General features: G+C 38.6%; 1 protein-coding gene across 6 annotated transcripts in view; it reads left to right on the forward strand.

Annotated features, from left to right (window-relative positions):
* Nucleotides 1-1,830: 1,830 nt before the first annotated feature.
* The window catches only part of camsap1b (calmodulin regulated spectrin-associated protein 1b), a 29,845-nt gene continuing 11,978 nt past the window's right edge, over nucleotides 1,831-19,697 (forward strand). For 2 of the 6 annotated variants that reach the window (XM_084946316.1, XM_084946318.1), the window contains exons 1-6: nucleotides 1,831-2,279; nucleotides 3,617-3,782; nucleotides 9,806-10,068; nucleotides 15,988-16,149; nucleotides 17,340-17,420; nucleotides 17,698-17,730. In XM_084946316.1, the coding sequence (XP_084802442.1) occupies nucleotides 3,617-3,782; nucleotides 9,806-10,068; nucleotides 15,988-16,149; nucleotides 17,340-17,420; nucleotides 17,698-17,730 (705 nt within the window). In that variant the 5' untranslated portion in view covers nucleotides 1,831-2,279. Of the gene's footprint in view, nucleotides 2,280-3,616; nucleotides 3,783-9,805; nucleotides 10,069-15,987; nucleotides 16,150-17,339; nucleotides 17,421-17,697; nucleotides 17,731-18,252; nucleotides 18,313-19,697 lie in introns of all 6 variants that reach the window. The other 4 variants (XM_084946315.1, XM_084946317.1, XM_084946320.1 and 1 more) reach the window with 3 other exon arrangements.

Consider the following 19,697-nt stretch of genomic DNA (forward strand, 5'->3'; position numbering starts at 1 on the left):
TTGATTTTGTTGTTCAGTTATGGCAAATAAGTTGGCGTGAATTCAGGGACTTGCCAAATTGTGGCTCACTGTCTATGTGTGGTTGTTGTTGTTTTTATAGACAGTGTTATACAGTCTTTATTTTTCAGATTTATTTTGCTAGTATTGTACCTGGTTTTGACCTTGATTCATAGAAACACTATGAATACTTTCTTTTTGACATCAAGATTGAATTTTGCCTGCTCAGTTAAACATTTCTTATCTCAGGAACATTTTAGCATGTTTTTCAGCAAGTTGTCTAAAAGAAATGTTCAGAACAAACACAGATCACAAACAACAGATAAGCATAAAAACAACATAATAAATAATAACAAAGAATATAATTCATCCCACATTATGTAGAATATAAAAAAACAACTAGCTGTTTATCTGCTGGAGAAAAGTTGCTTTTATACCAAGTTGTTCTTCACAGTAGACAGACCATTTAATAATTTGATGGAGTGAGTTTTTGTTCTTTACAGATAAATATCCAAACTATGTCGTCAGTGAAAGCAAGACAAAAATCAAACCATCACTGTTCTTTTCAGTATGGAAATAACATGACAGACACAGGGGCCCTTTTTTGCTCACAACTTCACAGTTTGCTTCAAAGTTCAGTTTTGAATCAATAATCAGAGATATTTATAACGGTGAATTCATTCCACTGTCTGACCCTTAATGGCTGTAACCTGTTGTTTATGAGTATGTGTTCTAAAATCAATCCTCATATCTTTTTTTAGATATGTTTCATCGAGAATTGGGCCATGGCTGGTGTCTTTGTCCAGGAGCCAACTATTAATGTTCCTACATTGACACATATTTGTATACAGGATAAATACTAAGGGTAAAAGCACACATCCCTGTGGGCAGCCAATTGACAATCAAACTTGATTAGAAAGAATTGCATTTATCTGGACTCTTTGAGTCCTGCTAGACAAACAAACAAAAAAAATCCCCCAAGACTCCAGCAAAATGTTTTTATTTGGGTTAAATTGTTCTAAAAGCTTTCTGATTAAAATATGAGGATGGATTGTGTTAAAAGCCAAAGAGAGCCAAAAAAGTACTTGAGCACGAGAATCCAGTTAGGTTCAACAAAGGTCACTGTGGGATCTTCTACTCCATTATGTGGCCTGTAATGCTGGCATGCAAACTGCATGGAGTCAAGTACATGTTCAGTTTTTCTTAAAATCTCTGACTTCACCAGTTTTTGAGTATTTCCACCATAAATGATATATGAATAAACATTGTGAAATGATTTACAGTTTTAGATTTCGAACCAGGAGCTAAAACGGCATCTTTCTTTCATTAGTTATATAAATACATATTAAATATGTAATGAAGGTGTGAAGTGTGAAGGACAGTGCTTCTTCAGTTTTAACTTTGAGGAACAATTACGGATATTACGCATGCTCTACAAAATCATCCCAAGTCTTCAAATTCCTATACCATCTTTCACCATTAGATGCCATCATTGGTCAAGACCGCAAGGACAAAACAGGACTAAAGTACAAAAGAAAAAATGTATGCATATATTAACGCAAGTGCATGTTGAAATATTATTTTTTAAGAGAAATTAAATTGACGTTCTTGTGGGTTAATTAAATAGACCTATCAGAGAAAAAAATTGATTAACATTATTTAAACAGGTTCTTTAGGAGTTCATGTTACAAAAATGCAGTGCGCATGAATCCAGTTAAAAATAAGATATTTTTAAAAAGTAATATTAATAGTAAAAAGCATAGCTGTGATGCAAGGCGGGATTTCAGTTTCCAGTATTACGAGTATAGTCTGGAAGCTAATCAAGCATGCGCATTGTGCGCGTTTGGGAAGGCTGGGATAATAATTGCATTTCTATGGGCAGAGCGCGAAGACACTGCTGATCCTCGCTGCATTGCTCGAGCCCCAAACGTATGCTTATTTTTTATCTAACATGGAGGGTTTAACACTGAGATAGATTTCCAGCCTTAAGACCCGCGTACGCTGTACTTTTTTACTGGTGAGCCTCCCGTTTTCTCCCTGTGTTGTTTCGGCCCAAAGTCTGCCGTGGAGCGGTTGTCACACAGGCCGCGGATCGGTTCTTGTTGTTGGGAGGGGACCACACCGACTCGCCTCCAAGCTAGCATTATTAGCTGGCTATAATGCGTCGCTGCCGCTGGTGTGTTTTCTATATAGCAGGCTCCTGTTTATTGAGACAGGTCCTTGGTTAACCGTTTACCCGACGGAACGAAAGTGTGACTTGGACTTACACCACACCTTTCAAGGTAATGTCTTGCCAGCTAGCTAACGTCATTCATGGGACCATTGAGTGGTCCTGCTGTACAGCACACACTAGCAAGCTAGCGGTTAGCTGGTGATAGTTAGCGGCTTTGCGTTTCATTGCATGGCCGCTTAGTAGACCAAATGTTAAGAAAATCTTTACTGTTTCAGCTAACGGTTGATCCCGTTAATAACGTTATCGTAACGTTAGCCTGCTAACGTATTAAAGTATGTTAACATTAGTTATGGCCTTGCAGCGTTTACAATACTGTTGTGGGCCGTTAATGTAAATGAAATTGTTACAGGTTTGTTTATTATTATTAATATTTTTACAGGTAATGCGATAACTTAAACTCATGACCAAAGAGAACTTTAGATTTCTGACAAACGGAAAAAATCCGTTAGAACTCATGTGTGATAAGCAGGTGTGCACTAGTTTTCTGTCAAAACCATACTAAATTTAGTCAGTATCCTTCTATTAACCTATTAATGTAATTAGTATTGCCTTTTAGGCTGTTGACAGGATAAGACAGTCAGAACCTGTCGAACCGTTGTCCAAGTAAAAGGTGAACACCTATATGACAAAGAAGTTAAAAGTGAAACTGCTGTGATTTTGATCTAACTAATCAGAAAACACAAGTCTGCTTGGCTGACTGACATTGGTAATTTGTAAGTTTGTATTTGAGGTGGAATACATTTTGTCTAAAGTTGGCAACTGCTACTAGAGTTGTGTTGCACAGTGTAGACGTGAGTATCAAATTTCTAAACTATGACAAAGATTGATCACATTCTTTTTGTCTACATGTACTTGTTGCAAGTAAACTTACTGTGATCACAAAGGTTAAACCAACATCATATCCTTTGCTTTGCAGTTGTGCAATAGTACAGTCAACTGTGTGCTTGTCAAAATGTACATAATGATCATAAAGATTCATTCTTGCAGTCACCATGACTTCAGTTCAAGGTGATTTAAGAAATAGTTGCTGCTTGGAAATCTCAAGTCTATTGTCTACTGTTTGACATCATGAGTGACTGCGAAATGCCTCTTTGACACTTGTGTCTCAATGACCACATGTAATTCTAATGGGTCACTAAAGGAAGGAAATAAAAAAAAACAACATATTCTGTTGATAAGCAACAAACATTGTAGTCAGTGAGATTTCAGTTAAATATGTATCAGAAAATCACTTATGAGTCATTTTAAAGGAATTTGTCACTTGGCAAATCATGCCTGGCTAATATCATATTATTTGGCATTGGCTCTTACTCAGCATAATGTCCTGTATAATTTTGTCTTTAACAATGTGTTTTTTTTGTTTGTTTTTTGTTTTTTTGGTTAAAGATGGATGTTGATTTGTGTGCTGGCGGGGACAGTACTAAGAGAACAGTAGAACTGGCCGGGGTTGCAGAAGGCACAATGGACGTGGTACCTTTGGAGATGTATGACTCCGCCAGAGCAAAAATAGCAGCCAACCTACGGTGGCTGTTTGCCAAAGCCTATGGTATTGGTAAGTAATTTTACTTGCATTCATGCTACACAAATGTCATGTCTCACAGTTACTTCAGATGTTGTTGTTGGCACATTGTGTTTACTGCTCTCTACAGTGATAGTCAGCAGATTGTGTTGCGCTCCAGCAGCGAAACTTTGACAGCAAAAATCCAAGAGGAAGAAATACTTGTGTCTGTGCTCTTGAGCCAAAACTGTTTCCCCCCATGGCACTTGGCAACTGAACTCCCATACTGACTCACCAGATCCTTCCATTCTTGTAGGGCGGCCAGTGAGATTGAGCCCAAATCGGCCTGAATGACAGGCACTAAGGATTAGGCTATATCTGTTTGACTGTAGTCAGAGCATGGAAAATACTGATCTGCACTGCCAGTCACTCGCACTGCCTGTTGAGATTGTATCGGCATTAGTAACTCTGTCAGATAGGGGCAGGTTTTCCTGCCTTGTCTGTGGTTGCTTTTGCCAAGAGTGGAATACATTTTAAGGGTGAAATGAGTTATGTGAAATTTAAGGTAAGCTTTTTAGGATCTGTTTTAGTGAAGTTGTGGAACTAGGACCCTTTAAAAAAGTACTACTGTTTACCTTTAGTACAGTTGATATCCTTGGTCAATATTTCACGATATGTGCATATTTTATGTTAGGTGGCAAAAGGAATTATGGAGACATTGTTATATAAAATCTTCTGCAATTTATTTCACAAAGACTACATTTGAGTCAACCACTGTCTGCTGAGCTTTGATACATAACTGCTGCATGTGCACCGCACTGTTCTGATGATATTGTAAACAATTGAATTGCAGCTGCTCTTCTGTGCTAAAGTTCTCCGTCAAACATACTTTTCTGCAATATGTTTTGTATAGAAAAAAGTTTTCATGTTGGAGCTAAGGGTGGGTGATACAATCTCTAAATTATATTACGATGTTTCAAAGAAATTGCAGTGATGATATTTATGATACAAAATAAAAATACTGAACGTTTTATCTAAAATTGTAACTTGCAGACAGCAGAATTTGTTGGTGCAAACAAAACAAAGGACATTTTCCATCCCTTTTTTTCCCAATGAACTACTGTCATTGATGACAGACTACCTAATTTGACCTGTGAATCTGTTGCCTCAAGATTCCAGCAGCAGCAGCACCAGTATTATAGAGATCAATAGTTGTGACACAGCCTAAGTAAAATGTAATCACAAATGTAGTGTAGGTAGCATTTTTCCTGGAAACCTTAAGTAAAAGTAGAACATACTGCTTAACACTTAGGTATAACAATAACTTAACTGGTTTAATCTTGTAATTCTTTAGAAGCCTGCAAAAATATTTTCACATAATAATTAAACTGAAAAATACTTGGATGTTATGTCTTGGGTTGAGCTTTGTAATCCCAGTTTTACCACTATTTGGATTGGCATCATGTCCTTGGCCGCTCGTTATGTAACCGTGTCAGTAATTGAGTGATTTCAAGCCACCATTTTGCTCATCCTGTCATATGGAGCAAAACTAGCAAGCGCTCCAGTAATACGTAGTTGAGTGATTTGTTTACTTTTTGGTTGCAACTGATGACTGGTCACGTGCCTTCCTAGCTCGGTTGTACTTGACAGTTTTTTTTTTTTTTGTTTGTTTGTTTTCTCCTCCCCACAAGTAGTAAAACAAGTTTCTTGGTTCCACCTTTATGTGTGAACAGTTTTCTTGCATATTTCGCATAGTGTTGTGCTTAGGTTTAAAGGTTGTTGATGTAGCTTAGTCTGTAGGTACTAAATTGTCAAGCCTGACACACTGGTCTGGCTGTCTAACATGTCTGGATTGTCTTGTTTTGCATGCTAGGGAATGTACACGCAAGAAATTCCTATGCTGTTGATATTAAAATATGACACTTTTATATCATGGAAAATGTATGCCACATTAATTGGTGGGTATGATGTGAAATTAAGTTAATTGAGAGCTCACCCATATATGAATTTACAGGAGAGAGTTACAGAAATGCTATGGAACCCTTTTAGTAAGAGATGACTTTAAGGTAAACTGGACCCACTGGTTGCAGTGGGGATATCTACACTTTACACTTACATGAGCTGCTCATACATGATTTTGTGCTTCTACTAATGCTTGAGGAAGTTTGGAAATGTGTTGACTTTCATGCAGTCTATGCACCACATTGCTTGGTGACTCTACTTTGTATCAGTGTTTAATCTAAGCATACAGCCCACTTTTTATCAGAAATTTTTTAACGGCTCAACGGTTAAATGTGAATGCTCCAGTAGTTGGGTCTCTTGTGGGGAAAAAAAGTGTTGCATTGGAAACCTGTCCTGTAGACGGACAAACACACACGTTATGAAACATTACAGTCATGTTGTCCAGTTTTTCTATTTTCTTACTTAAGTCCAGTAAATCCAAGGAGAAACTATAATATGTGAATGTTCCCTTAATTTCTCTCAAAGAAGCTTTATTGGATTGGTAAAAGATTTACCAACAGAAATGATTTTCACTTTTTGGTACTTGATTAGTCACCAGTGCCTGACAGCATTTCACAAGTTGGTTCACTAAAGACATCTTTGAAGGACTGCTAGTTACCTTTTTTATGTACTGCAGGGTGTTTCCTTATCATAGTTGTTGAAGTTGGTTATATATAATATAAACCTCAGCTATCTGATTCATAAATCCCTCCATTCACTGCTTTGCATGTGTGCTGGCTCAGTTTAGTCTCTGACCATTATTTCAGAGGCTTATTACAAGCTTTCCTTTGTATTTTGTGGTCTCTTTATATTTGTGGTCATTACTCAGATTTCCTAATGCCAGTGGTGCATTCATTCTAAACAAATGACAGCAAGATTGGATATTCAAAGGTAATCTGGGTTATGGATGGAAAACTATTGTCTCCATTGCCTGTTTTTTTTAAGGCCAGCATTTTGCTCTAAAGCCCTCTTTGTTTAAGGTTCATTACTAAGGCTCATACTTTTGTCTGAGTTCATATCAAGGCTTGTAGGAGTCTGCTCTGTCATTTCACTGTCTGTCATCATAGGTCTTGGCTAACGATGCAGTCTGAAAGATGGTGCTTAAAAGCCACTTCCTAAGGACAAAAATGATGCACCACACACAAACTTGGGTGGAGATCCTTTTCTGTTACAATGGAAAGTGTAAAGCAGCCCCAGTTCTTTGGTGGCCCAGAAGGAGGGAACTCTCAGCTGCAGTCACAATTGCCTTTTCCCATGGGGACTCAATAAATTAGGGCCATTTTATTTTCACCCTATGGCTCATCTGGTCTTTGCTACAGTGTACTCTTGTTTGCTTGGCTTGTTCACTGGCTGACGGAGAGAAACAGCCTAAAGAGCTGTGATGTAATTTCATTGTAAAGAGTATAACAATCTTTGGATGTTGGGGTCATCTAGTTTTCATCTAGTTTGTTTTCACCTGTCTGGTTCCCCTCCTCCTTGCACAAGGTTGTATTTGTCAATATGGTCTCCTGTCCTTACTACCCTCTATGTTTGCCACAGCTGCTGGCAACATGCGTGTCAGACAGCCAGACACAACACCAGCGAGGGTTAGAACTTGTGATGGCTGCATGCACAGTACTGGTTCTTGCCCATGTTTGCTTGTGCTGACCATGGTATAGTCCTGGTCCTGGTTGGCTGACTTTGCTGGGTCTTGTTGCCAGGCCAGGTTCTCCAGCTCCACCCCATCCCAGTTAGTAAATTTGTCAGCCTGGCTCTGGGTAATAGGAACACAGGGGGGCAGCTGCCACATGACATCAGTGTCTGTTGAATGTATTCAAACGTGAAGACTCGCCCTGACCAGACTCTTTTGTTTTCACACACAGTTACTCCAATGTTACTGTTTGTTTATATACTCAAACACTGCTCTTTAGGAATGATCAAAACTGCTGGGTGTTTGGTGTAATAGATTATTGTTGTGCAATGACGTCTTCATTTCTTATGGGGGTTGGCAGCATGTTGGCCTGTGTTTCAGTGATGCATGCAGAATGCAGATTACAGGATCGATATGATCTGAGCAGCTACTGAAATAAGGACGGGATGGCAAATATATTAAAACTGCGATTTTAAATTTAATACTTCTTTGCAGTTTATTTTTACACAACAACAAATGTTCATCATGTTCTGGGCAGGATACCAGATATATAAACTACTATATTAGTGGACAAATACAGCAGCTATTGTTGTTTTTTTCTTTCAAGTGCCTTATATTACTATATCATAGCCCTGATGAACTTGTACCACCTTCTTACTCATTGTTATAGTGGTATGAATCAAATAGATGACTACAAGACAACAGGTAACAGCCCACAACTAATGTTCAACTAACAGGACAAACATTGTGGCACAAACTGTTTTATTTTTAAAATTATACCATTGAACAGCATGCTGAAAAATGTTAGCTAGGAAGGGGCCAAGAACAGAGAGGAAATTCACCAACATAACTTGCGATTGCTGTTTAGCTTATTTTGCTTTATTTCTATTGCTTCTGATTGGTCTGACTGGAGCTCAGGTAACTAGCAGGGCCAGTGGGTCTTTTTACCTAGAGACAAAATGATTTTTGCTAGGTTTGGGACAAAAAGTTCAAAATAGGTTTTAAAGCTGCACTTCCCTGTGATACAAGTTTTTGGTCATATTTCTACATTATCAGATTTGATGCATGAGAACAAAAGCTCCTAATTACTTCATAAGTTTCATCACCAAATGACAAGATGGTGAGAGGTTGTGTGAAGTCAGGGTGTGTGCTCAGGGAGGGGCAGAAACAAATTTAACATCACAAGAGAGGAGAGTAGAAAAAACATATTTTGCATTTTGCATTTTGATGCAATTTAGGAACCCCCAACCTGTGATGTTAAGTAAAATAATCAAGTCCTCATTATAATTAAAATTTCCTCAAGTCTTTGGGGTTTTTGTTGTTGTTGGGTTTTTTGGGGTTTTTTTTGGAATCAGTATTCAGGCACACATTTTTTACAGTCAGTATAGTAATAAATTAGTCATTTATATTGGTTATCTCTGCAAAAATTCTCTTATTCTTGACCATTGGAAAAGAAATTGGAAAAGAAAGCCTGCATCTGATTTATTAAGGAATTATTCTTTCCTTAAAATTTTATTGAATTTACATTCTTCTCAAAGGCTCTGTACATATGTACCCTGCCTGCTTTTACAGTTCTTCTTTTGCCCTTGGTACTTCATCATCCATTAAACCAGTTGTTAGAATCTACCCACCATCCAGTTTTTGTGAATAGGAGATTGCTGACGAGTGGCTCCCTTTATCCTGTCAGTCAGTGCAGAGGCTAAGAACACAACACACACACATAGCTCATGCCGTATTACTGGGGCTCAGACAGCGTTAAGAACAGATTTTACAGAACAGGGTCATTTCAATCATGTCCCTGTTCTGTTTTGAATTTGGACAGGTTTGCACATGCCTTTACACTCATTTTATTCCTGTGTCTGGTTTACCTTACAGTAAAAATGTAGTTTGTGCATGCCTTGAGAGAGCCGCTTTGTCTCATGCCCGTATATGGCTGTGGTTTCTGTTTTTGAGAATGACTTCATATTCAAAGCAACAGAAATGTCTCTGTAGGTCAACTGGGTTTTTTTTGTGGGTTTCGGGGGGGGGGGGGGGGCTTTTGTGCTGCAGCACTGTTGAATTAATGCTGGCAAAGTCCACAGTGTCACCTGAGAAGTCTCACTGAGGTCTTGGCTTACCAAGGATCTGTTTCCCTGATACGCTCCTGAGGAAATGCTTTGTAACTTGCAATTACAAAAGTTCATGTTTGCTACAAGTAAACTAATAGTGGTATAGAACAAATATTACATGGAAAGCACTGGGCTTTGTCACATTACTGTAGCCTGTAGATAAAGCAGTCAGAGCTGTGGCTGCTTTTTCATGTAGTATTTTGTATGTTATCTTAACCAGCTTTTGTATGTCTTCAGTCCATGTATAGTTTGACCTAGTGTTAACCTCACATACTGCTTCAGGATGTTTCCTGTATTTTGGGCACTGACTTCCCCCTCAAACACTCTCTCCATTGCAGACCATATTCCAGAGGACTTAAGGGACCCGTTCTATACAGACCAGTATGACCAGGAACACATCAAGCCACCTGTCATTCGTCTGCTGCTGTCCTGTGAGCTTTACTGCCGTGTGTGTGCCCTCATCCTCAAAACTGAGCAGGCAGCGTCTCTTCAGTCCCACATGTCTGTCATCCAAGCTCTGTCCAGGAAGGGCATTTATGTGGTGGAGAGTGATGACACACCTGTTACAGAGGGGGACCTGGCCTGTATGCCGATCAAAATGGTGAGTCCAAAATCCTCTCAAATTTTGCAGTATTTTGTGGCAATAACACCTAATATTGTCACCTGCCTGTCTAGTGAGTCTCCTGTCCAGTCGATGGACAGTTAGTAGTACTTGTTCTGCTTGACACATGGTAAACTGGTGTAGCAGTACATAAGGAAGGGCTCCACCTGCTGCATGTTCTTGTTAGATTGGCCCTCCACCTTGTGGTAGATCTCCAAAGCCTAAAGTAAACTATCTTCTCTCCTGAAAGCCAGTAATGAAACACAAAACCGGAAGGGCAGGGGCTAGCAGGTTAGTGATGAATGAATTTGTGGAAAAATAAGTTTAGGAGCTGATTTGTTATTTTCACATGTAGCTGCTGCTTGGGTTTGAAATTAAAACGTACTATAATACTGGTATGTTAATGCTTTTATTGATCAGCTGACACATGCAGGCTCATATAGGCCGTGAAACTAATAGCAATTACAAAGTGTATCTCAGCAGCACAGATTGTCTATCAGGGGATGAGCTCTTCCTGCTTCAGATGCATTATCTTTCTTCAGTGAAGTCAGTGAAAGTTAGTAGTCCCTTTATTATTATCCAGCAATACCAGCAAACCTAAAAACATCTGTCAGTGCACATAAAACCAAAAACATTTGCAGATTCTTTACATTATCCACTTTGTAAAGAGTTTTAAGCATGCTTTGCTTTTAGTACAGTGTCCAGAATATTTGAATATTTCCTGCATCATATCTATTCAAATGGATAAGTGACATTTGACTGCTGGCATGTAAGGTGTGTATGGGGTTACCGTGAAAGGTGTGGGCGTGATTTTTTTTTTTTTTTTCTTTTCTTCATTGTGCAAAGGTGTTGTTGTCCTTAATCTGTCTTGAAAGAGTTTAGCCACAGTTAATTTAATTAACACAAGCACTTATTTCATACTATATATGCTTTTGTAATGAGTCTTTTTCCACTACTCACAGGTTACTCATATCTTTACTAACAGTTTGCTCTTTTTACACAAGTTAAAAGATAAACATCACTGTGATGTTAAAAGATGATACCACAGTATCAGATAAACCACCGTGTTTTTTATGTAAATACAACAGGAGGTAGAGGTGAGTTGTCAGTAATTATTATTACTGGTTATTGCATTTCATTTAAGGCAGGAGCTTACTCTTTTCTACTGGTTGTTATTGATAACACTGTAGACATTTTGGTTACTAAATCTGAAAGAAGTTGGTAATTTTAGAATTATCCAGAAGCAGAGTTGGGCATAATCAAATTAATAATTTGGTCAAATCCCGCAACAGTGACAGAATGCCATCAAGGTTATCTTTGAAAGGTGGGCAGACACTGCAATTTTAATCACAGTTTAATTGGCACTCCTGCACAGTGTAATCCTGCAACTCTTTGGTCATTGAATTGGCTAGTTAAACACAAAGGTCCCCATTCACTTCTTAACTGACAATACGTATAAATACATTTATTTAAATAATATGGCTACAACTTGTGTTGATAAAAGCAGAGTGAAGCAGCACCAGTTTAAACATTTTCAAATATGAAATTCCACCATTGGTATAAATGAATAATTTGCACTGTTTACATTATTTTGTTTTGTTTTGTTTTTTTCTTTTTTCTTTTATTTGAATCATTCTAAAGTATACCTGGAAATATAGAAGTTAGAGATAATTCTGGTCTTCGAAACTGAAATTGACATTAGGTAATCTTTGTCAACAACCAACACTAACTGATGCAGTTATCTCATATTCAGTAAATTTGTGGCCTTGTGTATGTTCAGTGTCGAGGTTAAAAATCAGCTTTGATTAACATATTTTTAATGCGCTGCTTTTTTAGTGGCCTCTAAACACTTTATATATTCTCTGAGGAAGAAATACATTCCTTACATGCAAACTTTTGAGGTAGGCCTTTCTAATACCTCTGAATGAAGCATGCTGTAAAATTTGTAATTTATTTGTTTGCTGAGAGGTCATTTGACTCTTACTCCATACACAAATCCTAAATTAGAAAGCCTGGGTTAACAGGTAAAGTCGATGACCTCTACTGCGATACTCGTTATCTAGGAAAGCAGTATAGGGTTTTGGTGATCCAGCTAACACAAAAAAGCCTGGCTATGGTGAATTTGATTTGTAGTACATCCCTTTGACCCATATTTTAACAAGTAAACTTTCATTAAATGTACATAAATCAAACATAATGTGTGATAGCTCAAGTTGACGTGAGCAACTAAGGAGTAAGAGAGATGCACTATGATTTTTTTTATTTTTTATTTATTTTTTGCATTTGGATGGCGGTCCCTGTTCTCAGTGTCTAACATAAAGTGTTATTGGTCAGTTTTCCAATCACTGCTGCAATCATATGCAAGAGGCAACATACTTGTAAAATGACTCTCCCCTCTCCTTGGCTGGATCACTAAAAAATAGAAATCCTGCTAAATAAACTGATCTCTGTGCTCCCTCAGAGTGGGGGGCATTAGCATTAAGAGGTTTGCTCTTGTGTTAATACCTTGTTGAAATGAATTCATTGTGTCTGGTATTTTTCTCACCTTCATTTTCATCCATCTGTTGGAAAAGCTCCCTAAACGCTCAGTTTAAATGCTTATCCAGCCTAGCTGTCCTCCCTTTCTCAAGCTTTCTACTTAGCAAAATGGTAAAGATGTTGGTGACTGGTTACTTGCCCTGTTGACCCATTTAGTTGTCTTGAGGCAAGTGTAATCCTTGTAAGATTTTCACAGATCACCTCATAATGAGGTTAAATGCCCTCTGCATTGTTTCCACATCTGCACAGCTTGAGTCACCATGGCAGATCCGTGTGAATGAATGCAGAACCCTTGGTGATGAAATACGATGTATCACACTTTAACTAAGAGCACTTCACACAGGATAGGATGAACACCAACAGCCTCATTTGCTCTTAGACATCTCCCTACTTCCTACCCCTTTGTTACCATGGAAACCAGCAGTGGTGTTGAGCAGGCCTTTCCTCTGCAGGCTGGCTCCTAAGTGATGTACGTCTGCTTTTCCTCCCAGCAGTCTGATACAATAATCCAGGCAGGCCGGTATGTAAGCGGCCAGACACAAAGCCAAGTGAGGATGTCAGAAAATCCTGAACAGGACACCACTTATCTGTGACAGACTGTTGAAACCCCCACTGCCATATTGCTGACTTGACAAGGTGTTTCCATAGCAACCTGTGTTTTCCTACTTTGTGTGTCTGTTTAAATGAAGGGGATCCTACACCTACAGGCACTTCCTCTGCACCTTGCCTGTCTCTTTTTTGGGAAACAGCTGGGGCTTGAAAAATCCTGTGAAGCTACCCTTTGTTGTAGACCAATTTATACTACAGTGTGTGTGCGCACACATGGTCAGTGTGTACACAGAGAGCTTGGGGCACCAGCAGCCCCTGCTCCACATGGGGCTACATGCTGCATTGTTGAAGGCCATGGTGTTATAGGAGAACAAAAGACTGAACATCTTACACTTTCATGTATCCTAAATATGCTATTTTGATGTTATTTAATGTCAAGTTTAAATATGTTTTGTTGTTTTCTGCAGACCACATTGGATGTTTTAAATTGAATTCAGTATGTATTTGTTCAGAATCAATGGGCTTTATTTATAGTGTAGTTAGGGTAAAGAATAATATTGGCTTCTTTTTGGGGGGGTTTCCTCTCTGCTCTTGTAGTATTATATCCTGCTAAGACTTTGAGCCATTTTAAATTTTGGATAATTTAGTCAGGGTTTTCCTGCCCCACATGCAGAACAAAAATGAAAGGGCTGTCTTTCTTACCCTTTACACTGTTGTAAGTAATAAGTGTGGTTCAGCCAAGAGAGCTGCCTGATTTGGCAAATTAGAGCAAAAGTCTCACTCCATCGACAAATGTTTACGTTTTTTACCCCTTGGCCTATTATGTTATGTTATGTTCATTGGTGTCCAAGGAAGCATTTGAACCAAAAAAAACTAAAAGGGCTCCTAAAACTGTTGTAGGTACAGTGGTTGCCTCTGTCCCCAGACCTCGCTCTATGATTCTCTCAGTGTTCAAAGATTCAGATGTTTGCAAATAATTCTCAACAAACCCTAAAAGCCCCCAAAATGGTATTTAGGTCAGCCCTACCCTTTAGTTGGCTTCTTTCATGAAAACGTTTTAGTCTGATTTTGAGACCAAGAGCTACCAGAGCTAAGCAGTTTTTAGATTCCCGTATGCACAATAGTCATTCCTACTTTGTTTTGTTAACTTTTCCATGTCTCAGACAATACCATGTTAGTTTGTTTGGAAGTGTATTTTAGTGTTGTTTGTGTTCATGTAGGTCATGCAGTGGAGAAAGCTCTGAATAGCTCTCATTTGTTATGTTAACAAGCCTAATCTCTGTGCACTTCCATCACCAATTGGATTAAGCTAGCAGTGTGTTGCACAAAGCACTGCTTGAAACTTGTGTGTGTTGTTATATATGTGTTTTGTAATAGTTTTGTTATAGTTTCAGGTGCTGCCTATGATGTTTTACATAAGTAACAATACTTAGTAGTGGACTTTTACAAAATAAAGATTCACTAGCCAAAGGGAATTTAAGATTCCCTGGTATTTGATTGGATCTAATTAGCACTCTGACCATCAAGGATCAATATTTTGACTTTTAGGCATCAGCTGTCGGCTCGCTGGGTGATGGGATGCCCCTGCTGGGCCTCTTGATTGCATTAGGAGTTGAAGAGCGGGTTTAACATTGGACACCTACTGTGCCGACTGAGAGACTTCAGCTTTGATTAAGCCATTGTGGTTATTTAAAGCTTCACACTTGTTTAAGAACCTCATGGCCGTACCACTGAAGCCATGGATAGCAACATTATTTAAGAAGTCTATGCTGTGCATTCGCAGATGTTAGTGGTTGTTAAATAGCAGGATGCTTAGTCATTACTAACTTTTAAAACAATATAGGTGCTGCATGAATGGATGGAAGATGAGTTGTGGATTACTAAAGCATATATAGAAAAGCTCTGTTAAGGCTCCAAAAGAAATGTTTGAAGTGTGATAAACTATGTGACGTGAGAGAACCCTGGAGCGCTATGGCAATAAAGAAGGAGAAAGTCCAAGTGAAGAAACAGAATCAGTTGTGTCTAAAGAGGATCCCAGAAAAGGGACGGCTTTCTAAGGTGTTCCCACCAAAGTGATGACAGTTAAAAAAAGCGAACAAAAAAACAGCAACGCTCCAGCAGAAACAGTGGAGGTTCTGAATATCGTTTCCTCTCAGACACTCGCTGTGACTCAAGTAAGAAAAATAAATAAATAAAACAGTTTTGACATCAAAGTTGATACGAAGAAAGACTAACACACAAAAAGGAGACGGGTGGAAGACGAGAAGCGTCTCGGGCTGTTTCTCATCTCAGTTTGAGATGAGAAAATCCCTACCAAAAAAAACAAAAAAAAACCAAACAATCCAATCCAGATTTTCCTGTGTCTGTGGGATGGTGCGACGAAATTAGGCAATGAATGATGACACCCAGCATTAATATGTAGTTTTTATGATAATTTAACATATGGTGTTATGAGACAAGGAACATTAAAATTAAAAAGGTTAATGGCTGCAACATTTAGTTTTTCTTCTCTTTCCAAGCAGTTGCATATTTTATAGAAGTGAAATACTGAGTGTTTTGTGGCTTTTAGTGTCTTTGAAAACTGTAAATGATTACCAAAAAAAATACCTCTTGTTCTGCTGCATCGGTGATGATTGTGCTAATTTAGAAAAGTGTATGTTAAAAGAACCCTGCTATAGGTGCTTAGGTTCCCTATAATCATCTACGTAACACTTGTTTTAACAAATGTTTTATGTTTTGGGAACTTTAAAATTTCTGCCTGTTTGCATTGGAATCTGAAAAAAATACAGCAGGATTGAACTGCCATGTGCTCTGCTCTTGACTTTCACTCAGAGTGCTCACATGCCCATGATCGATGCCCTGATGATGGCTTACACAGTGGAGATGATCAGCATAGAGAAAGTGGTGGCCTCTGTCAAGCGCTTCTCTACCTTCAGTGCCTCTAAGGAGCTGCCCTTTGACCTGGAGGATGCTATGGTTTTCTGGATCAACAAGGTATAGACACTCATGACCCAGATAAGACACACAGCAGGATATTATCATTATTATTATTAAACTCTTTCACAACAAATCTTGTTTAGGCTTTTTATCCTCTAAAATCCAGCTGGCTTTATTCCTGGGGCTCTGAATAAAGTGGTCCACTTATGTCATTGGTGATTGGATATAGTCCAATAGACAGGAGTCTAGGTCTGTTACACGCACAGACTCAAGTTCATGTTGTAGTTGTCTTTTGAAAGAACATTGTCAGTCTATGGGGGATATAATCCTAAAATATTTTTTCCACATTAATCTGCCAGAATGCACATTTTGTTTTTATCATCTTGGAAATTTTAATCGAATTATTCTGATATTAACTGTGATATAAATCTCCTTGTTCATGAGACTAAGAATATGTTCTTTAGTCTACTAGCGCAATATTTAAATGGATTACATTTTTTTAGACTAAATTTCAGAAAACCAATTTGTTCTAACATTGTCAAGTTTGCGTCAAGAAAATTCTGACCTGATTAGCAATTTCTGACTAGGCAGTTGTTTAATTTTGCTCCAAATGCCTCACTAACTAACTGCTGTATCCAGAAAGCTCTTCTCTAAGGTTACTGGCCACTATTAGCATGAAACCTATCGCAAAAAAGTATATGGCAACCTCTTTACAAATATTTTGTCCCTAGCAGATTGCCGTGGTTATCTATCATTTGTACGGATTACTTACCAAGCTGTTGTGAATTTGTGAAAAGTGCACCGCATACCTGAAACTGAAACAAGTTGCTTTCAAATGAAAGGTTTTGCCGTTTGAAATGTTTTGGTTATAGGCTGGGGTGCAGCTTTTATTTTTTATTAAGTGAATGTTTTGTTTCTGCCTTGCATCACACTTTTTCAAATTTCACTACAGATGTCATTCAAGCAAACTACAGGCAAGCATAGAAATCTATTTGCAATCAAAATATCCACAAGGAGGTTTTTGTTGCTACATCCTCTTTGTCAATGATTTCATCCACTGTCAGCCAGCAACTCGCAGGAACAATTTTCCAACCAGTTGCTTAATATGCAGTTTCCATTTGCATTCAGTGGTCGCCAGATAGTTGATAACCGGTTCCTAGCCCTCTGTTACCATTCTGTAGTGTGGTTTATTGACTCCATGCAAACATACTAATAATTGTTTTTTATTCTTTTTTTTTCTTCTGCAGGTAAACATGAAGATGAGGGAGATTGCAGAAAGGGAGCACAAAGTCAAGCACCACCCACTGGAGTCCCCTAGCCATCAAAAGGTAAAGCCACTCAAAATAGGTTCGTTTATTAGAAATGTCTTATCCAGGTGTGTCAAGCAATCACTTGTTTCAAAACAGCAACAGCATCCTTAGCGCTCACATGAATGTTTCTCCCTAATGGCGTTTTGATGTTGTTCTGACCTTCCTCTACTCTTATCTGTTTAAACTGGAAGCAGATCCAATCCTTTTGTCTCTGACCTCTGACGTGTTAATCTTTCTGCTCCTGTTCCTCATCTGTCCCTCCTTCCCCCTTCTCTTATCCCTGCAAACTGGATAGTCTCCCTCCAAATGGTATTGGAAGCTAGTCCCTGTAAGTTGGATGCCAGGCCCCATAACCCCATTTTCTTCCCCCTCTGCCCTTTGCACGCATAGTTCTGTGTTGATGTGTGCGCACACTCCTCCATGGCTCATTCAAGCTCATTACGTGCTACATGTAGCCAGCGTGTCAGCAGGGGGGAGAAGGCTGACAGCTAGTTTGTTTCTTTTTTTTCCCCCTTGTGGCAAATATGTCACTAAGGTGTAAGGTTATTCTAACCTTTGTGTCCAAACTTTTTTTTTCTCTAAGCTATGCAATGTGTGCTACCTCATTTCAAGCTCAAGTAGGCCATGTGGATTCTCTGTGCGCAGATGTGTGTGGTATTTGCTTGCCTAGTGAGAATATGAGAAAAATTCATGCCTACACCTCTCCTTTGCTTTGCAGACCCATTACTGGCCACATTCTCTCACTGATCTGCTTTGTCATTCTCCCTCCAGTTTCTCTCTTCCGCTCTCACGCACTGTTTTCCTATATGCCCACAATCTCCTGACAGTATCTCTGCTCTATGTGTATCAGCCTGATGTCATGCACGAGCTGGCCCACTGCATGCTGGGGCCAGAGGAACTCTCCGAAGCGGTACAGTGATCCTTCCTAGTCAGGAGACTCACTAACGTAGAACTTGTCCTGTAGTACAGCTTCTTGTTTGGTTGTTAGTTTCACCCGTGACTTGTGACAACAACTGCCCCAGCATAGTTTTGTGGAATACCCTCCATGAGCGAGATTAAAGTTCATTTTAAGCTGTTTTATGCTGATTACAATATTTTTTTTTGGTTGTGTTGTGTTTTATTTACTCTAAGTAGTGCCTAGAATCTCTGGACTTGAATTTGGATTTAAACTATATATATTTCTGAGAATTCAAGCCATTTTGGATTTTCTGAATTCTAATGGAATATATTTTAAATTAATTAGGCAAAGCTATACAGTATAAAGTTGGCTGTTTTGGTGAAGGCTGTTAGTAGGGCTGTCCGATATAACGATATATATCGGATGACGATATCAAAACGTCTATCGTTTCATTTTACGCTATCGTTTGTTTCGTGGTGTCGCAAAATAAACTGTTTACAGCAATATTTTTTCATCGTTTTGATGGTCACTGTAGTGGCTATATTAATTTCTCTCTTTCTGTTATATTTAATATAACCACACTACGGACGGTCAAGCGCCTGTTTTTATGCGTTGTCGTTAGCAACAACGACGGTAAAACCATCGCGTGTCCGCTTGTTTATTTTCCACATAAACCTTTCACAATAAAGCTCAAGATCCTGTTGAGACTTTTCAAAATAAACTGAATCACGTGAAATAGTATGCAGAATATTGACGGATGAGAAGCAAAAACAGAACCGTCAGGTGCTAAAAAATAGGAAGAAAACGGCGGCCGTTACAACTTATGTTGAAAAATATATAGTTTCACGCATCAGTTAAAACACTCGACTCCAGGTACACTACACCCAGCTGGAAACACTTCACGCAAGTCGAGCTGCCCGAGATTCACAGAATTTACAGAAAATGTTAAATTATGGTGAGTTATATCGTTATCAGGACGATAGATGTCTTATACCGGGATATGAGATTTGGGTCATATCGCACAGCCCTAGCTGTTAGTATAACTAAATGTGGAACTATGCTTGAATTTATTATGTGTCATCTCCTTCTAAGTCGAAATTTAATATTATATCTGGAAAAGGTTATAGCTTCAGTTTTGCCCACTAAATTAAGCGGCATTTGTGGGACATGTGTACACACATGTGCACATAGGATGATAATAATAATAATAATGATAATAATAATCACCTTCCAGTTCTAGTTTTCCCTGTTCTAGTTTGCAGAGTTGCCCTCTTTCTAACATGGAGGTAAATGTAGCACTACAAGTTAGTACATTGTACTTGGGCCTTCTGTCAGGTCTGGATGTATGTGATTTCATTTTTAGCTTCTAAAATGGGTGTGCATTTGTCTGTTTCATT

This window comes from Perissodus microlepis, chromosome 12 (assembly GCF_051167445.1).
Source record: "Perissodus microlepis isolate ML-2025 ecotype Zambia chromosome 12, ASM5116744v1, whole genome shotgun sequence".
In the NCBI taxonomy this organism is placed as follows: domain Eukaryota; kingdom Metazoa; phylum Chordata; class Actinopteri; order Cichliformes; family Cichlidae; genus Perissodus; species Perissodus microlepis.